This window comes from Cavenderia fasciculata (genome assembly GCF_000203815.1).
Source record: "Cavenderia fasciculata unplaced genomic scaffold Scf_Dfasci-G-o-80e12.f1-5, whole genome shotgun sequence".
Taxonomy (NCBI): domain Eukaryota; phylum Evosea; class Eumycetozoa; order Acytosteliales; family Cavenderiaceae; genus Cavenderia; species Cavenderia fasciculata.
The window spans coordinates 1641625-1662471 of record NW_004457735.1 but is presented as its reverse complement, the minus strand read 5'-3'; the positions used below and the strand labels follow the sequence as shown (position 1 = coordinate 1662471).

General features: G+C 38.0%; 6 protein-coding genes across 6 annotated transcripts; 2 read left to right on the top strand and 4 right to left on the bottom strand.

Moving 5' to 3' along the window:
• Positions 1–52: 52 nt before the first annotated feature.
• On the bottom strand, positions 53–4589 carry DFA_05483 (EGF-like domain-containing protein; the record flags this gene model as incomplete). Its single annotated transcript, XM_004361145.1, has 4 exons — positions 53–167; positions 1396–1445; positions 1657–1863; positions 1926–4589. The coding sequence occupies 4 exons, from the start codon at positions 4587–4589 to the stop codon at positions 53–55; spliced, it is 3036 nt and encodes a 1011-aa protein (XP_004361202.1).
• A 418-nt stretch (positions 4590–5007) lies between these two features.
• DFA_05482 (uncharacterized protein) lies at positions 5008–8093 on the bottom strand (the record flags this gene model as incomplete). The annotated part of the gene is made up of 6 exons (XM_004361144.1): positions 5008–5040; positions 5655–6118; positions 6198–6500; positions 6569–6856; positions 6951–7542; positions 7833–8093. 6 exons carry the CDS (start codon positions 8091–8093, stop codon positions 5008–5010), a joined length of 1941 nt encoding a protein of 646 aa, XP_004361201.1.
• Positions 8094–8787: 694 nt separating this feature from the next.
• Positions 8788–10506, top strand: DFA_05481 (uncharacterized protein; the record flags this gene model as incomplete). The annotated part of the gene is made up of 4 exons (XM_004361143.1): positions 8788–8847; positions 8943–9303; positions 9355–9576; positions 9854–10506. The coding sequence occupies 4 exons, from the start codon at positions 8788–8790 to the stop codon at positions 10504–10506; spliced, it is 1296 nt and encodes a 431-aa protein (XP_004361200.1).
• Positions 10507–10649: 143 nt separating this feature from the next.
• On the bottom strand, positions 10650–11873 carry psmF1 (proteasome inhibitor PI31 subunit; the record flags this gene model as incomplete). The annotated part of the gene is made up of 4 exons (XM_004361142.1): positions 10650–10664; positions 10744–11182; positions 11245–11415; positions 11500–11873. The coding sequence occupies 4 exons, from the start codon at positions 11871–11873 to the stop codon at positions 10650–10652; spliced, it is 999 nt and encodes a 332-aa protein (XP_004361199.1).
• Positions 11874–14299: 2426 nt separating this feature from the next.
• On the top strand, positions 14300–16638 carry psiH (PA14 domain-containing protein; the record flags this gene model as incomplete). The annotated part of the gene is made up of 3 exons (XM_004361141.1): positions 14300–14375; positions 14459–15151; positions 15224–16638. The coding sequence occupies 3 exons, from the start codon at positions 14300–14302 to the stop codon at positions 16636–16638; spliced, it is 2184 nt and encodes a 727-aa protein (XP_004361198.1).
• Positions 16639–17052: 414 nt separating this feature from the next.
• On the bottom strand, positions 17053–20431 carry DFA_05478 (uncharacterized protein; the record flags this gene model as incomplete). Its single annotated transcript, XM_004361140.1, has 2 exons — positions 17053–18696; positions 18773–20431. The coding sequence occupies 2 exons, from the start codon at positions 20429–20431 to the stop codon at positions 17053–17055; spliced, it is 3303 nt and encodes a 1100-aa protein (XP_004361197.1).
• Positions 20432–20847: the final 416 nt, after the last annotated feature.

The window sequence follows — 20847 nt, the reverse complement described above, 5'->3', positions numbered from 1 at the left end:
TTGACACTGAGCCCTGCGTTCTTTAGGCTATATTGAATTCGGTTGTTGGTCTCTAGGTTAATGTGAGATAGGTCCATTGACCTGCTCCTGTTGGTGCCGCCGCCGCCTCCGTTATTGTTTCGATAGTTTCCTTGTAGGTGTTGGTGCATTGGTCGCGTGCCGATATACTAGTAGTATTATATATAAAAGATAAGATATGCTTTGCTTTGTTTTGTTTTGTTTTGGTTTGGTTTGGTTTGGTTTGGTTGGTTGATACAACAATCACAGGTCAGCTGTGGTTCTATCTATCTGTCTGTCTATCTATCTATTTGTTGTTGTTTCTCTTTAATCAATTCTGATTCCAAAATAGAGTACGAGTAGAACAAGAACAAGAAGAAGAAGAAGAGGAAGAGGAATAAGAAGAAGAGAAAGTAAAACCCATGTGAAGTACAAAGTTGTCAAGTTGTTGAAGTTGTGGTGGTGGAAATTTGTAATACTGTGGGGGTAATTAGCTACTCTATTTTTAAATATAAAGTAAATAAATAAAAAATGGTCTTTAGAATTATTGGTCTTTTAGCAAGGATTGGGATGATTAATGTTATTAATACAACAACAACAACAACAACAAGCAGTCAAGCAAGTCAATTCAAGTAGCAGTCTCCTGTCCTATCCTCCTTTCCCACCAATAGTTGCTGTTCTTTTGTTGTTGTTACTAGTAGGAGTTTGTGTGTTTTGTGTTTTGTGTTGTGAGTGGTGTAGGTAGTAGTTGTTTTGTGTGTTCGAAAGAAAAAATCTCTACAGTAGAGTCGCGTGGTTGTATGTTATTTTTATCTCTCTCTCTCTTATAACTTATAATAGGAAGATTGGGTGTTGGATGAAAGAAGAAGAAGAAAAAGAAGAAGCTTACTTTGGGGGTTACTACTAATACTATTACTACTACAATGTCAAAAAAAAAGAAAGAAGTGGTATTATATAATATAATATTATAATATAGTCAATGTAGTCACTCCTTTCTTTTCTTTCTTTCTTTACTCAATAAAATATTTTCCAAAAAGAAGAAAATGTTGGAGGAATGTATAATGTATGTTTTTCAAGATTGGATTAAATAAATTCAATTGGTGATGTGTTGGTTGGGATTGAGAGAAGAGAATAGCGAGAGGAGGAGGGGAGAGGCTTTCCCATCAAATCGTGGGCTGACTATTATTATTATTATTATTAATCCCATTCAAAGCGTGTCTCATCCAAAGAGAGATGGGCTAGCCAACCGAATGAAAAAGGAAAAATGATTTTTGATCATTCCCCTTTTAGGAATAAATTAAGATCCAATTTTAGCATTTCACATAACACCAACCAACTGTTTTCGGTTACGTAAGTGTTGTACTTTGAGGGATACCTGTTCCAAAAAGGAAAAAAAACTTGGGGAGACATCTTTTTTCGAGATACTCGGCCCCTGCGCATATGCAGACCTATTTGCAAATCTAAATAAATGTCAACCGCATTTTAAATTTTTGTGTAGGTATAGAACCACCCAACAAGATTTACAATATTTATTTTTTGTTTGTTTGTTGTTGTTTAAACCACAGACAGTAGTAGAGTATTTTTGACCAAAAAGGTTTTAATGTTTTGATGCAATATATCTATATATCTATCTATCGATCTATCGATCTATCCTAAAACAGCATCTTGGACAATATTCTTTTTCTCTTGGTTATATCCTTCGGCTGTGATAGTTTCCATTGATATATCCTCTCTTTTAAATCTTCTCTTTTGTACCTGAACCACTGTAAATGAAAACAAAACTGATCCAATCGCTGCACCAACAACGGTAATCAATGCAGCCCACCAAGTAATAACCGTTGAAGTTTTACATTTCTTTGCTTCAGACTAGAAATATAAATTGGAAAGACAATAATATATTAATATCGCAAATTATTTAATATTATTACTTTTGGATGACTTACAACTAAAACTGAAAAGTTTGGATCTATAATAGCACTACGTTGAAAATTGGGAACATACATTCCAACAACCAAGAGAGATGTTGAATTGGTTGCATTGAGTTTGGCAACATAATAGGGATCACTAAAGATTTCATCGTTGGGTTGTAGTAGTGCTGTATTACTCAGAATGACATCATTGTCGATAATGTATCGTTGAGAGAATTTGGTGATTAGGGTTTGTTCGTTGACGGTGATTTGTACCCATCTCAGATCCGACTCGTCACCACCAAACTGGTTTCCATTAGAGTCGGCGTTTTCATCGCAATTGTCACCTGGTGGTGTGTTGAGTTCGTACAAGAGTTGAAGTCTGCTCACACTCGTTCTAAAGAACCAGTGTGCAAGATCGAGTTGGTACTTGAGTGAGTTCTTGGCCATGACCAGTTCCTCACCGGCAAAGGTAATGACTGTCTCGTCGGGGAAGATGGTAGTCGTGACACTGATGTTAAAGTTGGGTTCGTACTCGAGTTTGCCAACCGATATCATCTGGTTGGTGGTGTTGGAGACGACCTTCCATACGATATCTGACACGGGATACGTGACAATGGGGACGTCGTTGATATCCAACTCTCGAATATGCGTAAAGAAGACGGAAAAGCCTGAAAAGTCGGCATTGCTTTGATCGCCGGTCGGTCTACCTCCATTGTTGGTCGACGTCGAAGACTGGTCGCATATGAGCCCGACATAACCACTATTACACTGGCAACTGCCACCCGACAAACACACACCATGACCCGAGCACGGTGGAGATCCTCCACACGGTATATCATCGCTGTAGAAAAAGACGTTGGCACCACCTACAAGCCCGTCGCTAATTACTTCGGTAAATAGACCGATACCTGGATCAGTTCTACGTGCCTGTCCAGAAAACTTGCAAGTGATTTGAGTAGAGTCGATATATGTGATATTGAAACAAGTTTCTAGACCAATGTTGACAGAGAGAGGTTCAACAAAGTTGTAACCTTTGATGGTGACATTACCACCCTTTCGATACAACACACTTGTTGCTTCTTTGACAATAGGTGGCACACCTTGGAACTTGATGGGAATTGATGTCTTGCCATCGATGCTGATTTGGAGTAGGTTGGATTTACCATGCGCACCACCTTGGAGTGAGCACTCTATACTCGTCTCATTGACTAGTTGGATGCAGTTGCTGGCTAGGGTTGGCTCGCCGGTACCGCCAAACGTGGCAGATAGAGTGAGGTCAGTGTCACTGCCGTCGTAACGCTTGGTGTTGAGGTACCCTCCCTTGAGCGTAATTTGGCCACCCAAGTAGGGCACAGCAGTCGCCGACTGCACGGCTGGTACGAGTGCCAGTGTAAATGGCACCGACGACATAAAGTTACGTGTCAATAAAACATCGCCGTTGAGTTGAGTCAGCGGATCGATCGTGCAGTAGACAGGCGACTCGATACCGTCCTCTTGCATGCACTGACGCACTGTTTCAGTGGCCGTCAACTCTATATCATCGCCGATAGACAGCAGACCGAAATTGTCACCGGCCACTGTTAATATATTGTCGGTTGGCAGCATTGTAATCGAATGTATCACCGGTGCGAGGTAGTTAAACATTACATTTTCGGGATTCGTGCTGATCAAGTCGGCGACCGTCACATTGATACCCGAGTTGGGTGGTAGTGCCGACGCGACCACACAACGTATGCCGTTGACTAGTACCGTCTGCACAGGCTCTACATCCGTGCAATCCATGCTGCCCACGGTGGCAGTCGTGACAGCACCATCTACAACACTGCCAAAATAGTATCCATTGATGGTGGCGTACCCACCCTGTGTGGGAGTACCACTGATTGACTTGAGGACAGGTGTTAGTATTGTCGGACTAGACACGTTGAATCCATTGACTGCAAAGTACAAATCACCATTCTTTGCATCGGTTGGGAGCGTGCATCGCACTTTACTGTGCAGGGTAATATAGGTGCATGTTAGTTTCAACCCAACAAGCACAACTTGCGGACTGACCAATCCCAAACTCACTCCACTTACCACGACTGTATTGCCATCCTGCGCGACCGTAAAAACTGGTGCTGTGTACTTGTAGGCGATTTGATTGTAGCTTTGGAATCCGTTTATATAGACTATGATCTGTGGGATGGTTGATAAGGATGCTTGGAGAGCCGACACGTTGCATGTGGCAATGCCTGCCGATGTCGAAGTTGCGTCTTGGCACTGGGTACCGCCCACAGTGATGGTCACATTCGTGCCAACCACGTCGCTTATACCGAGGTTGCTGCCCTGGATCGAGATGACACCACCGAGCGACGACTGTGCCGTCACGGTGGTAAGAGTAGGTTTCAAGCTGACCACATAGGCACCCGACAACTGTGTCTTGACCTTGATAGTGACACCTCCACTCTGAGAGGTGGGTGTTAGATTACACTCGACCCTTGCATTGGCCAGAGTCAGCACACACCCGGTCAGTGTCTCTGTCACCAATGTCACGGTGATATCCGACACTACACTACCAAAGTTTAATCCATTAATGGTAATCTTGGCGGTATTTTGTGTAAAGCTAGTGATGGATGGTAGACCGTACGCAAAGACGGCGCTACCTGTACTTGTAATACCATCGACCACAACCACAACAGCCATACCAGACCCTGATCCAGCCGGCATTGTGCAGATCAGTTGTTGGTTGTCGACTCCATTCTTGGGTGCCGTGCAGGGTGTCGCTCCAACAGTCACTGACAGCGTTGTAGCAGTTCCATTGTTTCGCAAGAGATTGAGGTATTTTCCGAGGATGGTGATTTGGCCACCGGCAGTACCGACCGAGCCGACCGAATAGACATACGGTGTCAAATAGAAATCAATGTCTGGTGTAGTGACGACACCACTCGAGGTGACAGTCAGCTTACCATTTTGAAGTGTCGTAGGGATGGGCGCAATCATCAGTGTGGCCGACGACGTTGACACGGTTGGCGAGAAGGATATAGTGCCAACTTTAATGGTCGTGCCTGGAGTACCAGCAATATTAAAGTTATCACCTGCAATGGTCAATGATGGCTGTCCATCATGGGTAACCGACGTGATCTTGGGACCAAAACTATAAAAGAGTGAGTTGGAGTTCTTGGCATTGAACACCTTGACCTCGAGATTGACTCCGCGGTTCGCCGATGTGGTTGTGACTGTGATGAGACGAGTGCTCACAGTGACGAATGCTGGCGTCGCAAAGGTGTACGGACCGACCGACACGCTCGTGGTGCCGCCCATAAAGAACCCAGATATCGACAAGACACCACCCGTGTAGGGCAGTTGATTTAACGACACAATAATCGGTTGCAGCGTCAAAAGCACATTGGCCGACGACAGTGTACCGTACTTGACCATCACGTTGGCAGACGACGCAGTGTCGGGCAGTGTAAAGGACAGAACTTTTTGTGAGGGGTATGTGAATGTCGGAATGACAGCATTCTCATATGTAAGCGTTGTCAGCGCGACATCAGGCCCACAACTTGTCAATGTGAGCGAGATGACCTTGCTCGCCTGGACAAACGTCGGGCTAATCACCGGCGTCATGTATGTAAAGTTGAAAGCGACCGTCTGGCCATCCAGTGTAATGTTGGAGGGTAGCATACCCGACCCCTTGGTAATATTGATCCAAAACTTGGTATGTGCAGTGATAAGAGTAGGTGTGTACTGCGTACCGCCTATAAATACTTTGAGCAGTGGCAGTGAAGTTGTCGTACCGAAATTGGCACCCGTGATAGTCATGATACCACCATACGACTGTACTCCTGTATAAGATGTCATGATCGGTTTGGAGATTGCCAACGTGTACGAGTTGATACCCGTGCTAGCAATACCATTGACCGTCACTGACAATGGCTGTGCTGCACCTGTGCTCGGTGGCACCGTCAACCCAATCGATCCATTGTTTGTAAATGGTATGACGGTAGCCGATATCTGCACAGCTCCACGCTTCACCGTATACACTCCACTAGTCAATCGCATACCCCTCACAAGCAAAATAATCCATCCACCAGGTGTACCAAGTGTCAACGTTCCATTCGTTGTAAAAGTAACAGTTGGTGCAAACGAAAATTGATAGTACCAATATGCTGGAATAGTTCCATTTGAGAATTTTTTTGATACAGTATTAAATGCTATTCCATTTGTTACAACTAATAAAAATAAAGTATTAAATAAATAAATATTTATATTTTTTCTTTTTTTCTTTTTCTTTTTCTTTTTCTTTCTTACCTTGAGTATAAACATCAGCATCAACACCTAGACAGCCAACAACCAATGCATTACTATATGTTTTTGCAGTACTATTAATGAAATAGGCACCTATATTTGGACCTGCTTTAAAATTATATCCAGCAACAACATGATTAGAATCATAGACACAATTGACAGGATTTAGATTTCTCATTAAATTGTGTTCGTTTGGACTTTGAGGAGTCAATACTACCGATGCCATTGTTTCATATGAAAAATAGTTTGTAAATACTCCTCTTGGATTACCACTATACATTATTAAACTATTTGTTAAACTATTGTCTAAAATAAAACAAACATTATTATAATTAGTATATCTTAAAGATTGATATATCCAATAGTGTACATACAAATGGGAACTCTAGTAATATTTAATCTTGAAATACCACCAACTGATATACTCATGATACCAAGGTTAACAGCTGTGTTGCCAACTATAGGATCGGCATAAATCTGTTGTGTCAAACTACATATAAACGATCGATGTGTCACTCTGTAGGAAACAGGTGTACATGGAACATACCATGAAGAAAAGTAGAAATAATCAATCAAACTAATATTATTTCCAAAGTTTAATCCATTCACTGTAATTAAATCACCAACTTTATATCCTGGTACAATCGATGAAATATGTGGTGCTACAAATTTAAATTAAATAAAATGTAAGTAAAGTACTCTGAATGAATGTGAATCTACTTCTTCTTCTTCTTATAATTTTATCTCTTTACATACGTTGAACAGGATTCTTTTTAATTATTTTAGTTACTATAGTATCACTGATAATAACATCGTAATAACCAATTAGACCAGTTTGAAGAGAGACAGTTAATTGATTTGCAGTGGTACGAGACACCATGTAGATTGGTGGGTCTGGTCGACCAAGAGAATTGGCAGTGAACTTGACGGTTGCAGTTGTAGTGTTGATACCAATGATATTGTAGATGATGAGGTTCCCGCCTTCAGTGCCAATCGAGCTTGTAAATGGGTCGGTCGTACCACCCTTTTCAAGAATGTATCCTGTCAGTAATGCAGTAGCCGTATAATCATTCCACATCTGACTAGCATAGAATGAAACAAACGCCTCTAGTGGTGAATTGTCTGGTTGGTATGGTGTCCAACTACACCAAAAACTACATAGATTCGTCTTTCTTTCATATGATATCAATCCCTTCTCAGGACCTGCTTCAAATCTGAATATAGATCTATCAACCGATGCATTACTATGATGTCCTATCCATACATATAATACACTTGATTCTGTAAGACATAATTGAGGAGGAGGAGGAAGATGAAGAAGATTGTAAGTATCTAGAGAGATATATCTCTGAAAAAGAATAGAACATAGAACGTGATGGTTGAAAATGACAAAAAAGGAAATTGAAGGTGGAAAAAATGAAATCAAAAATATTTTAAAAAATGATGAACGTTGTTGGTGCAACTGGAAATATCGGGTTGAGTTGAAGGATGTAAGATGTCGTTTGGTTTGGTTGGTTGGTTGGGTTATACGATAATATCAACGGGCTTGGGAAAAGGTAATGGAATGATCATTATAAGTGTATGTTGTTTGTCTGTGTGTTGTGTAAGAGGAGTAAAAAGTAGATACATACGTAATACATTCTTGACAATAAATTCACCTTCATCTTGTGATGTGATGGTAGCCAGGTACCCTCCAGCTGCAATAGCTGCGGCATTTGCAGTTGCCCATGTGATTGCTGTAGTGTTGACATAGGTGTAGGTGTGTTGATTGACTGGGTTGGTAAAGACGAAATTTGGAACTGCCGTTTGTCCATTAACACCAAACCCAGATATGGTCAAAAAGAACAAAATAGATATCATTAAAATTAAAACATTATTATTATTTGTTTTGGAAACCATATTATTAATGGATCAACTAGAGAAAATGATGAGAATGGCTGTATATCTATATTTATATCTATATCTATATCTATATCTATATCTATTCTCTCTTTGATTGTTTTTAAGTGAGGTAGAGTGAAAGTTGAATGGAAATTGTATCTATGTGTATATCTATTTTTATATCTCTCTTTCTTTTTATTTCGTGTATGTGCCGAAATTTTCAAACAAACAACCCTTTGCTCTTTTGTTCTAGTCTACCCTTTGTGAATGGTTGTCCTTTCAATTTTTTAATCCTGAAGAATTTCCTCCAACCAACCATGAACGATTGCTTCCAAACTTTTCTAGGTGGATGTGGCCATACAAGGCAGGGTCTGGAACCAACCCCAGTTAGATCTGAAGGTGCAAACGTGGGGGGGCTTCCCCACAAACCCCCGAAAAAACGAAACAATGCTTGTTTTTTGTAAATATCTTGATTCGATGAAGAGGCTCTTCAATTGCCGAAACGATGCAGCCTCCTGATCAACAACGAAACACAAAGACATGATCATTTTTTGGAGCAAAATATCTTGTAGTCTCCATCGGGTCAATCCTCGTGTTGGGAAATCTGATCCCCTGACCGTTTTGAGAATAAATTAATTTCTATTTTGTTGTCTAAAAAATAGTGTACTTTATCAAAATTCACAGTACGTAGGCCGAATAGTTAGCGTGATGAATGAATAATCATAAACAAGGTGATAATGATGATAATGATGATCATTTCATTGACAAAAAGGTAATCTACTATCAACAACAACAACTACTACTGCTACTATAGCTAACAGCAAAGGACACGCATTATTAATAATTGTCTATTATTATTATTTTTAGTATTACAAAGAGTTATCGAATGCATTAAGAGATCCAAAGATATTAGGGTCATTGATTGAATACTATGACTTGGTCAATCAACCTAAAATCAATCTTGGTCAAGATGATTCAACTGTAAAGAACAAGATTGATGATGATGTTAATGATGGTGGTGATGATGATGATGATAATGATAGATCTATCAAATCATCAGCTGATGATAGTACTCTTTCATCTATAGAAACTACGACTACGACTACGACTACAACTACAACAACATCAACTCCTCATATTACTGAATCCAAACAAGAAGAAGAAAAAGAACAACAACTAATCAATCAAGTTGTAAATGTTGAAAGTGGATTTTGTTTCAAGACTCATAGTAATCAAAGAAAATTAGTTCATGTAATGATATCTCATTATTATTCTATAGAACCTGCATCGACTGCTCCTGGAGAGGGATGGATCATTCCTCATGTTTTATTTCCTCTAGAAAAGTCACCATCACAAAAGAAAACATACAATGTCTATCATATCGTATTCTCGACAGAAACATTTAATCAATCAACGCGAGACAAGGCATTGAATCGTTTACTCATTCAAACAGCTTGTAAAGCTATTTTACAACAATATAGTGAATCTTTAAATATTGCTGGTATGTATAGTTAACTTAAAGATAGGGGGTATTGATATTTATTTATTTATTTAATTATTAATTTATTTAATTTAATTATTTATTTATTTTTGTTTAAGCATATAAATTATCAAAAGAGTATTTATCAAATCAATGACAGTTTCAAAATTGGAAGAACCTTTGGTCAATTTAAAGGAACCAGAGGAAAAGGAAATAATCAATGAGGATGGAACGATTACACCGGTATATTCACTTACAAAGTTGGGTAATGATGGATCGGTGATTGATAATCCTATAGTCTTGCCGACATCTATTCATTTGGAAATTAAATTGGATCGATTAAAAGATATATCTTCACTCTATGTAGAGATTGAGGATCAACAATTAAAACTATCGGAACCAAACCAAAAATATAATCTTGTTATCAAATTCCCAGCAGTCATAGATGAAGAGAATCATATTGCAAAATTTAACAAGAAAACTAAAATACTTACAATCATTACAAAGGTTTTGGAAGATGATAATACTCATCATCATCATGGTGGTCATAACCACAACTCTTCTCACTCTCATCAACATCATCAACAACAACAACAACAACAACGAATAGATCAAGATAAAAGTATGATAGATTTATCAAATGGTATTCCATGGATTGAAATAACAATTGAACAATCACCTCTTTCATATTCAAAACATACGATTAAACAATCATTACAATATCTCTGGATAGTTATATTTGACCAAGGACAGGATCAAATGGATGTTCAGTGCAAAGATGTAATGAACAATGACAAACCCAATACAATCATAGAATACAACACCAAAATGAAATGGCAAACACCTTTTAAATGTAAATACGATAATATCAAGAGAAACTCTGCATCTTCAATTATTAGACTCGAAAAACAAGATCCATGTTGGTGGACAGATAAAATAATAAATATATAGTCAAGCAACCAAACCAATTAATTAATTGGTTATTAAAATTTCTATGTACAAAAAAAAATGATATTTTTTTATTCAATCAAAGGTTAAAATATATAAATGTATATATTCCTTTATCGATTGTTATTGTGGTTGTTATTGTTTGTTTAAGAATAAAAATCCTAAAAGTAAAAGATAATAATAATTGATGAGTTTGTATAATTATTTTTAAAAGAGATGGGAGTATATATAAATTCATACATTATCAAATTTTGGAGGAGCAAACTCATCACCATATCTATTATTTTGTGATGGTTTTCTATTATTGGGTTGTCCAGTTGGAGGACCGAATGGATCGAATCTAGCACCTGGTGGAACAGCACCGCGAGGAATGAATTCAGATGATGGCAATCCACTGTTATGATAGTCATCGCTGCCATTTGGGAAATGAACTCTACCAAATCCAGGATGGTTTCTATCAATGTTGCTACCACCACGTAGTCCTGGGTTGAAACCAGCAGGACCAACTGTATTGGGAATATGTGGCATAAAGTCTGCATACAGGTCAGAGTCACCTGATCCAAATCCATGGCCACCTCCATAACCATATCCTCCTCCTCTACCTCCTCCACCTACCATCAAAGGATCAGGATTGAATTGTTTCTTTGGTTCACTATTATCTTCATGTTTAAATGTTTTTCTACAATAATGGTTGGGTTGAGTTAATAACTATAAATAGTCTGTAATATAATTTGAACATACTTGTCTTTTTCAATGGTATGTTCACTTTCTTGTAGAGGTGATATCTTTTGTGGAACGACGTTTCTAATGATACTGGTTTGATAGATTGTCAATAATTGATCCAAATTCTTAAAGGCATTCTTAAAGTCTGATAATAATTTGAAGTCTTTGTGAGCTACCAATTGATTCAAACTTTATAAACAAGACAAAAAGAAGAAGAATAAGAAGAGTAAGTTAGTTATTTATATATTATATTTAAGTGAACCTATGACATACTCTATATCCAAAGAAACAATTCTATTCTTTTGTACCTCTGGCATTCCATTGAGGATCAATGTATCACCCATACGAAGCGACTTTATGATAAAGGTGACGGATGGGTCAGAGTTGCTTTGATAAAAGAGACAGTAACTATCATTGCTAGAGTTCCAACCATTTGGTAGTTTCATAGTATCTTCTTCGTTGTTGTTGTTGTTGTTGCTACTGTTACTCTTTGATTTCTCTGTTATACCGATACATTTGTAACCCAACATACATGTCAATAGATGCAATGTATAGACAGTAAGATCAAATTCATCACGAATTGATTTAACATCTTGGTTACTAGGTTGTTGATTTAATATCTTTAATATATTTTCTTTAAATTCCATTATTATTCTTATTTGTTTGTTTGTTTGTTTGTTTGTTTGTTTGTTTGTTTGTTTGTTTATGTTTGTGTATTTGAGAATTTCTCAAAGGTATATAGTTGAAGAGAATAAAAGAGAAGGCTTGCAGTAAATGAAATAATTTGAATGAAAGTCCTACAAAAAGGTTATTTCCTTTTAAATTGATTTTTTTAATTAATTTTTTTTTAAATACTATTTGTTGCAATGGCGTCTCTTAATATATAAAGTTATAGAAAAATCGAATGTTGTTGTTGTTATTGTTGTTGTTGTTGTTGTTGTTGTTGATAAATAATATTTAATGATTTAATTAATTAAAATAGATATGATGGTGTGCTGAACTAGGAGTAGTTCTCGATGATTTATACAGTTGGCAACCAAATAAAATGGTCTTAAAAACATTGGTTAGAATAAAGAAAATAAATGCCAAAACTAATACGACACACATTAAAGGACTCATTTCCTATCCTTTTCGATATTTATATTTAAATATTTATATTATATGTTTATACTCTTTCTCTCTATTGTTTTAAAGTGTCATCTTTAGTGTTGTAGTATTTTTAAGTTGTAGTTGAGTTGAATGTATTATTAATATTATAGTTTGTTAACTATAGTAGCGGGAATCATATTATATGTAAATGAATATTCACAACCAACTGAAAATTCAAAATCTAAACAAACCTCAATGGATATCTTTCCAGATTCAACCAACCATTTATCAATTTTTTTTATTATTTTTTTAGTTTTGCTCCTTAATTAATATTATTCTTCTTCTTGAAATATTTGGCAAAGAGAGAGAGAGGTTCAAGGTAACTTGACGATTTTATGTTTCTAAATTTACTTTTTTTTTTTAAAAATATTATATAATGTTGGTACTTTTAAGTATATCAGTTTGATGAATCACTCGATTGAAAAGACAGGAATTACACAAACTTGAACTCGATTTGATTGATTGAATCGATTCTATTATTGCAATCAAACCAACAAAGAACCCTTAACCCATTCATGTTCTTTAATTGAATTATTATCCCATCGATCCAAAGTTCGCTCTCTTTATACATTCCGTACTTGTGAATGTCTTTTTATCTTTACAACCATTTCCAACACTAACCCAACCATAACACGACCATCAAAATCTTTTTTCATACAAATTGAATGATGATCGATCATCAAAATAAATGGGGGTTTGGTATTGGTGAATGGTTCTAAAACCTAATCTTGATCTATCATCGATGCAATTTCATAACCACGTTGCACAGAAACTATTAGCGACTACTTTTTTTTAAAAGGTGGTGGTGGTTTGTCCGATGATAAATCGACGACCGTGGGATTGAACATGTAACTGTGACGAGATGGGGGTTCTTCTACTCTAAGTTAAGAATATTGGTGGTGGTAACAATGAAAAGAGCGGGTAATATTATAATTGATCAATCAATCAAGCTGTCTTTGCACCGATAAGTGAAAAGAATATTATAACACTAGTATGATTAATGTTGTCTTTCTGCAGTCGGCGGTTGGGTTGGGGTTAGAGTAATAGCCAAGCCAATTTGTTTGTTGTGCTGTGTATGAATGATGTATTTATGGATGTTTATTTTAAGTTAAGGAAAGGAGAGAATCTCTAAGAGCATCTGATCTGTTTTTTTAACAATGTTGTAAAGTTGAGAAACGAGTAGACAAAGGGTTTTGAAGGGTTGAGTTGAGAGACAAGTGTGGGTAGCGGCCATAGATTGACAGAGAGAGAGAAGGGTACGATGATGGTGATGAGGGGGTATAGAGAGGTCGTTAAAGGGTTAATTCTTATTTGGGCGATGATGTTGCGTTTCACTGGATGGACAAAGTGTGTTGTTTTTCACTTAATTATCTCGTGGTTGGTTTTTTGATCTAGCCTTGAACGAGAACTGTGTTTGAAAATGAAATTAAGTTTTCAGCAAAACAGGTACCGGGACGACCGAAACATATGCCATATTCTGATGAAAAAATGGGGACACCATCAGCCTTTTACGTTAAACGTGACAAACTGAGGAAGACGGGACAACATCGTCGACCCACCCTTTTTTATCCGTGGATCGAGCAATGCAAACAGTTTTTTGTTTTTTTTTTTTTTTTTAATTCTGTCCAACGCATTCCACCGATGATTTTCGACCAAGAAAGAAAGTCGTAACCTCCCTCCTGTCTCGTGATGAATAGAAATTATTATTATTATTGTTTTAATACCTCCTCACAATCATAAATATATATAAAACATAGAGATAAATTTAAAAAAAGAAAAGGATAAAAAAAACCCTACCTTGTATCTTACTATCCTTCTTTTTTTATTTTTTTTCTCTCTTCACCTTTTTTTAATTTAAAAATATTTATTTATTTAATTTGTACCATTATCAATACTACTATTACTATTACAACTACAATCAAAAATGTTTAGACACTTTGTAGGAGCACTACTTTTGTGTATTGGCATTTTTGCCATATTTTCATATGCTCAAAATTCAAGTATGTATAATATTTATTTTTTTATTAATAATATTATTTAATATTTTCTAACATATTATTTTAACTCATATTATTATTATTAGTGCCAATGACAGTAGCAATTTTCGATCATCATCCATCAAAGGATTCAAATTTTGAACCAGCTGATGGATCCCTCACCCAGGGTCTTGTCAAAAAAACCCTTAATCCAGTCACCAAAGTACCCGAGTTGGTTTCACTCGATGTTAATAATGCCATCAATGTCAAAGGTAGAATCTATGAGCCAAACAAATTCCAATATTTCTTTGCCTCTGATTTCACCCCTGCTGCCTCCACCCGTTTCCTCAACACCACCATCAACTTGTCCAAGACTGGTGACTATTTTGAATACTTTAACGATTATTTCTTCCCAATTGACGGAACTTCTTCCAAGAGATTGGGTTTTGATGCCGAGTCTGGATACAAGCTCTACTATGATGGCAAGACCTACCACAACTACCATTTCTGTCTCAAGATGAACACCTATTTCAAGTATGAGGTTACTGACCCAGTCATGCAATTCAACTTTAGAGGTGATGATGATGTCTATGTCTTTATCAACAACCAACTTGCACTCGATCTCGGAGGTCTCCACACCTACCAAGATGGTTCAATCACCTTTGACACCAAAACTGTCAATAATCTCGGTCTCAAGAACGGTACCATCTATCCATTTGACTTTTTCTATTGTGAGCGTCATACCACCGGTTCTCACATGCGTTTCCAAATCAATTTCCCACTTGATTGTTCTCAAAAGGGTAATTATCTTCAAGTGTACAATTTTTCAAAATTTTTTAACTCTTTCTTTTTTTTTTTTTCTCTAATATTAGATTTTTGTGGAGTTTGTAATGGTAATGGTGAATGTTGTAATCCAAATCTCTGTACCAAGTATGCCTCTGGACCAGATGCTACCAAATGCAAGGTTGGAAAATGTCCACCATGGAACACCCCAATCTCTGATATTTCCCAACTCCCATCCTACTGTATCTACACTGATGTCGACTATTCCTCCAAGAACACCAAGTGTGCTACCTATACCTGTGACAAGAACACTGGAAATCCAGTTGCTACCCCCACAACTTGTCCAGCCCTTGCTTGTACCACCCAAACCTGTGACCCAGCCCAAGGATGTCAATACAAGTCCACCTGTCAACCAGAAAACATTTGTCGTGTAGCTACCTGTGGGTCCAACAACTCTACCTGTAACCGTGCCGACAAGGACTGCTCCAACTTTGGAACTGACAAGTGCAAGACATATTTCTGTGACACCAACGTCGCTGGAGGATGTACCTCAAAGGCCAAGTGTGGATCGACCGTCATTGAAAACGGAGTTGTCAACCCATGCAAGTACTACACTTGTGACTCTGCTGTTGGTGACTGCGTTGTCAACACCATCGCCAACTGTGATGCTTGTACCGGTACCCCAGCCCCATGTCAAGTCTATGACAAGTGTGATGCCAACACTGGCAAGTGGACCTTCAAGCCAAACCCAGCCATCATCGATGGAAATGCCTGCACTCAAGATCTCTGTGACCCAGTCTCTGGTGCCATCACCCATCCATTCATCAGCTGCTCTGGATGCACTAGTTGCAACCCAGCTGACAACGCCTATGCTTGCAAGGCCGTCGACAATGCCTGTCAAAGCATCGAGTTCTCCAATGCCTGCACCAACAACGTCTGTCTCACCAACGGCACCTGTTCATACCCCGCCAAGCCTCTCCCAGAGAACCCAGACGCTTGCAGCTACTACACTTGTGATGCTCAAGAAGGATTCCAACTCAACAATGTCACTTGTCCAGACGGAGAAGGTGCCTGTCAAGTTGGTGTATGTGATGCCAAGCTCGGGTGTCAAATCGCCGCCAAGAACTGTACCTCTCCAGATTTCTGTCTCGAAGGTTACTGTGACGACCGTCTCGGATGTCTCAAGATCGAAAGACAGTGTACTCCAGGTCGTCCAAACTGTCAAGTTGGTGTCTGCAACAATGAAACTGCTGAATGCGAGTACCACGATCGTGACCCATACCCATTCGCCTGTAAGACTGCCGCCGTCGTCTCTGTCGGTGTCATTGCTGGTGTTGTCGTAGCCGGTGCCGTCGCCCTTGGTGTTGCCGTCTTCGGTGGCAAGAAGGGTTACGATTACTGGAAGGAACACAGAGAGAACAAGATCTCTGCTGCTACCAGCAATCCACTCTATGAAACCAAACCAGGTACTGGAGAAAATCCATTATATAACCCAAATGATTAAAATTAATTAGTCGAGTAACAACCAAATAATTTTAATCCGATCCAACAAACACACCCGAAAATCAAAAAAGTTTAACAATACTTTTTTAACAACAACAACAAAATCTAAAATTGTTCCTCACATTTTTTCGATTCATTTAATTTATTTATACCAACCCACATATTTATCTATTTATTTATTTATAACTCTCCCTCTTGGAACTAATAATCCAACATGTAATATTCAACACCTTACCTTTTTTGAAATAAAAATTTCCAAACTCTTACCATTTTTATTCCAAGACAAGAATAATAATAATAGTATAATCTTTTTTGACTTTTTATGTTTGTTTATAATAGAGTTTTAAAAGAAAAGGATAATTTGATTGATATATCTCAATTATACTTCTTCTTTTTTATTATTTTTTTTTGTTTCTTAAGAACTTGATTTTCTTAATTTAATTAATAATTGAGTTATAGTTGGTTGGGCAATACGACAAATATCATCCAATAATAAACTAGCACCATAACCAACGACTACGATTGAAATGATAATAGTGACGATAAAACAATCTAGATAGTCCTTGTACAACCAAAAGTTGAGATTAAAGATCCACATCATAATGACTGCTTTCTGTGCCAAATATCTAAACATCCAATACTTTAGAGAAAAGTGACCTTGGCCTTCGACGTCGCCAGACCAATGCTCAGAGCATGATTCAGTGGTCTTTGCGAATCGCAAGAGGAAGGTAACCAACACAAAGAAATAACCTAGCTTGTGGTACAACATGAGGAATCCAGAAAAGGTGGGATAGTCTTCCATGTTGACAAGACCTACATTGCCTGCACGCACATCGACATTCATATTAAATTCCCCGCCCATTGTAATGTAGCAACCAAAGGCCAAGATGATGAGGAGGAAGAATAATAGTCTTGCAATGGTTTTGTTGACTCCATACTGTGGGTTGAGGAATCGGACGTTGGAGCCACTATAGATATTGGTCAAAAAGTAAAACGATGGCAAGTAGATGGCGAGAAGATAGAAACGTTGGTCATCGGTAGACACAGTGTATAGGAGCAACGCCGTCACAATATAACTGTCTTCCAAACGATTGGTGATAAAGAGATAACCAAACGAAAAGAATAGAATGATGAACCCGAGTTGCATCAACTTGACAAACCCACTAAACTCGTAGAGGAAAGTGAGGACGAGTACTGCAATGTATCCGGCACTGTTGAGTGTCAAAACGGTGAGGGGAGAGGTGACTGATTGTTGTTGACGACGTTTGAAAAGTGTCACGATCAAATACGATCCCAATGCAAGGTTTAGTAATGGTCCAAACACTTGGAATTTTTCATAGGCCATTGGTAAATACTCCATAATAAGTGCTGATACATAGTATGCAGTGGTTCCATAACATACATATCCCAATGTTGTCATTAACCATTCTATCAATTCATTATTTGTATAATGTTGTGATGTTGTCATAAACATTTCATTATTACTATTACCAAAGAAACTATTATTATTAGATTGTAGTTGTTGTTGTTGTTGTGTTTGTTGAAGTTGATTGGATCCCATATCAATTTCACTAAATCCAGAAACAATATCATGTGGATTAACATAATTCATTTGTTTTTGGTTTTCTTGTTGCGTTGAGTTTTGTTGTTGTTGTAGTTGATCCATTTCTTGTTGTTTAATTTGATTTAAATCAACTACATTATTATTATTGTTTAAATTATTAGTATTATTATTATTAGTATTGTTATTATTATTATTATTATTATTATTTCCAATTGTAATGGTACTATCTTTAATATTATTATTATTACTGTTGTTATTATTATTGTCGCTGTTACTCATATCCAAAGTTACATCTCTAACCACACAAGCAATAATATATAAAAGTGTGATGGTTGTAATGGCAAGATAGAGTGAAAATATCTGAGTGAAATGTTTGTGATAATCAAATTTCAAAAATAAGAAATCAATATACAAAAAGAAGAATAATAATACTGTTGGAATAACATAATTATTTAAATCTTCAAGTAAATTTGGTTCATATAAAAGATTAATAACCTAAAAATTAAATAAATTAAATTATATTAATATAAATACATTATATATTCTATTTCTATTATTGATTGACACATACTTGAATTAGAATTATTAAAATACCAATAAAAAATAAATAAGTTGCAGGATATTTCTTGAAATCAATCATAGGACCCTTGATAGAGACGATAAAGTCGTTGAGTTGTTGAATCTTGTCTAATAGTACTTTTTCATCTTCGACAGTGGTTCCCAACTCGATGGCTCGTGAATATTTGTTGGCGTTGAAATCGAATCCTTTGAGGGTGGCAAGATGATGGATTTGGATGGCGTTGGACAATAGATCGGAATAGACGGTCTTGAGGAACTGGATACTACTTGCTTTGAGGAGTGTTGATTGTGGCACTGGTACTTTGCCAAGTGACTCGACTGGGATATTGACCTCTTTGAAATATCGACTGAGTGTGGGTGCAATATCGACCGTGTCCAACCAAGGTGGCTCTTCATCACTCTTCATCATACGTCTAAAGTTGCTCGAAGCACTGTGGATCATCATGAACCCTTCGTTACCCTCGTCCTTTTTACCGTGCAGCTCACCTTCATGGACGCCGCCTGTCTTGCTGCCTCCGTGGTCGCTGTTGACGATGAGCACATAGTCGGGGTGTGCGTCGACCCACTGGTGGAGCAGCGGGATGTTTCGGTTGAGGAACTCGAGCAGTTTGAGTGTGGGTGGGTCGTACTTGCCGCGACGGTGAATCTTGTCGTCGAGCAGGTTGGACGTGAGCATCACCGACGTCTCTCCGTCACCCGTCAACTCGTCCATCACCGCCGACACGCTGTCGGGTGTAGCCGGCTCGTTGTTGTTATTCTCACCAAACAGCGTCGAGAGGATCGCCGTCTCGTCGGGAATGATCGTGTACTCGTCAAAGTAGCGTTCGCGCTCTTCGCTGTCGCCCAACAGACCCAACGTGGGAAAGTCGGGCCCGATGTAACGCGACTTGATGCCGCTGGTGCGGAACTGCGCAAAGATGTTGTCGCCACGGATCGGTTTGCCTGCATAGTTGGTGGGGATCTTGCCCGTAAAGAACGACGTGTAGATGGCCGTCGAGAACTTGAATCCCTCGTTGAGGATGCGGTACGTGTTGGTGCCACCCGGGTAGTCGGCCTGCGCAGAGTGTGCGCGGAATGCCGACACGAGGTCGGTTGCCTGGTCGTGTGCCAACGAATCGACAAAGATCCAAACATACTTTTTAAACTGTGTGTGACTGCTTGCACCTTGACACAGGGCTTGACGCGAGGTGGACGGTGCGATAAGGTCGTCGCCAAAGATGGGTTGACGCGAGTCTTGGTCGATCATTGGTCCGCAGAGATTATTTCGTATCTTGGTGAGTGTAGTATCTGCATCGTCTGTCATTTGGAACTTGTCCAACGTGTTGACAAGCAGCATTAGCAACACTAGTGTTTGCAACAACATTGCCAACCGTCCACGTCCAACTCGACTAGTCCACTGCGACAACCTCGACACATAAGGTTGCACCTTTACAACCAAAGGGTTATTGTATATCGTATTACCAAAACTATTCAACAAGTCATTATTCCATAATTTAGATCTACCTTGAGTGAAAAAGGATTGTTGTTGTTGTTGTTGACGATAGTATGAAGAAGACGAAGAAGAAGAAGAGGATAGATAACTGTTGTTGTTATTTGAAGTAGAACTATTACTACTTCTATTATATCGATTATATCTATAATTACTCTTCATTCTTTATTATTATTATTATATATCTATCTATCTATTATGCTTAACAAATAGAATATATAATTGTGAATGAGATATATATATATATGATGTTTGCTACGTCAAACTATAGTAACTAAATAAATTAATAAACTAGTGTGCAATATTTAAATATTTATCTTGTGTTTCAGTCGGTTTCGCACCAACAGATAGAAAGAATGGTGATGGATGAATGAGTGGTATATATATATGATAAAAAACTCTATTATTACGATTATAAATAATGATACATAAAGGGTTGGGTGTGTATTATACTATAGTATAGTTGGCGCGCGTTGAACTAAACAATTAATTTTAGATTCAATGGAGGTGGAATCGACGTCGATTATTAAAAAAAAAAAAAGTGGGTCTGACGCAACACGAGAGCCCAACCGAAACTA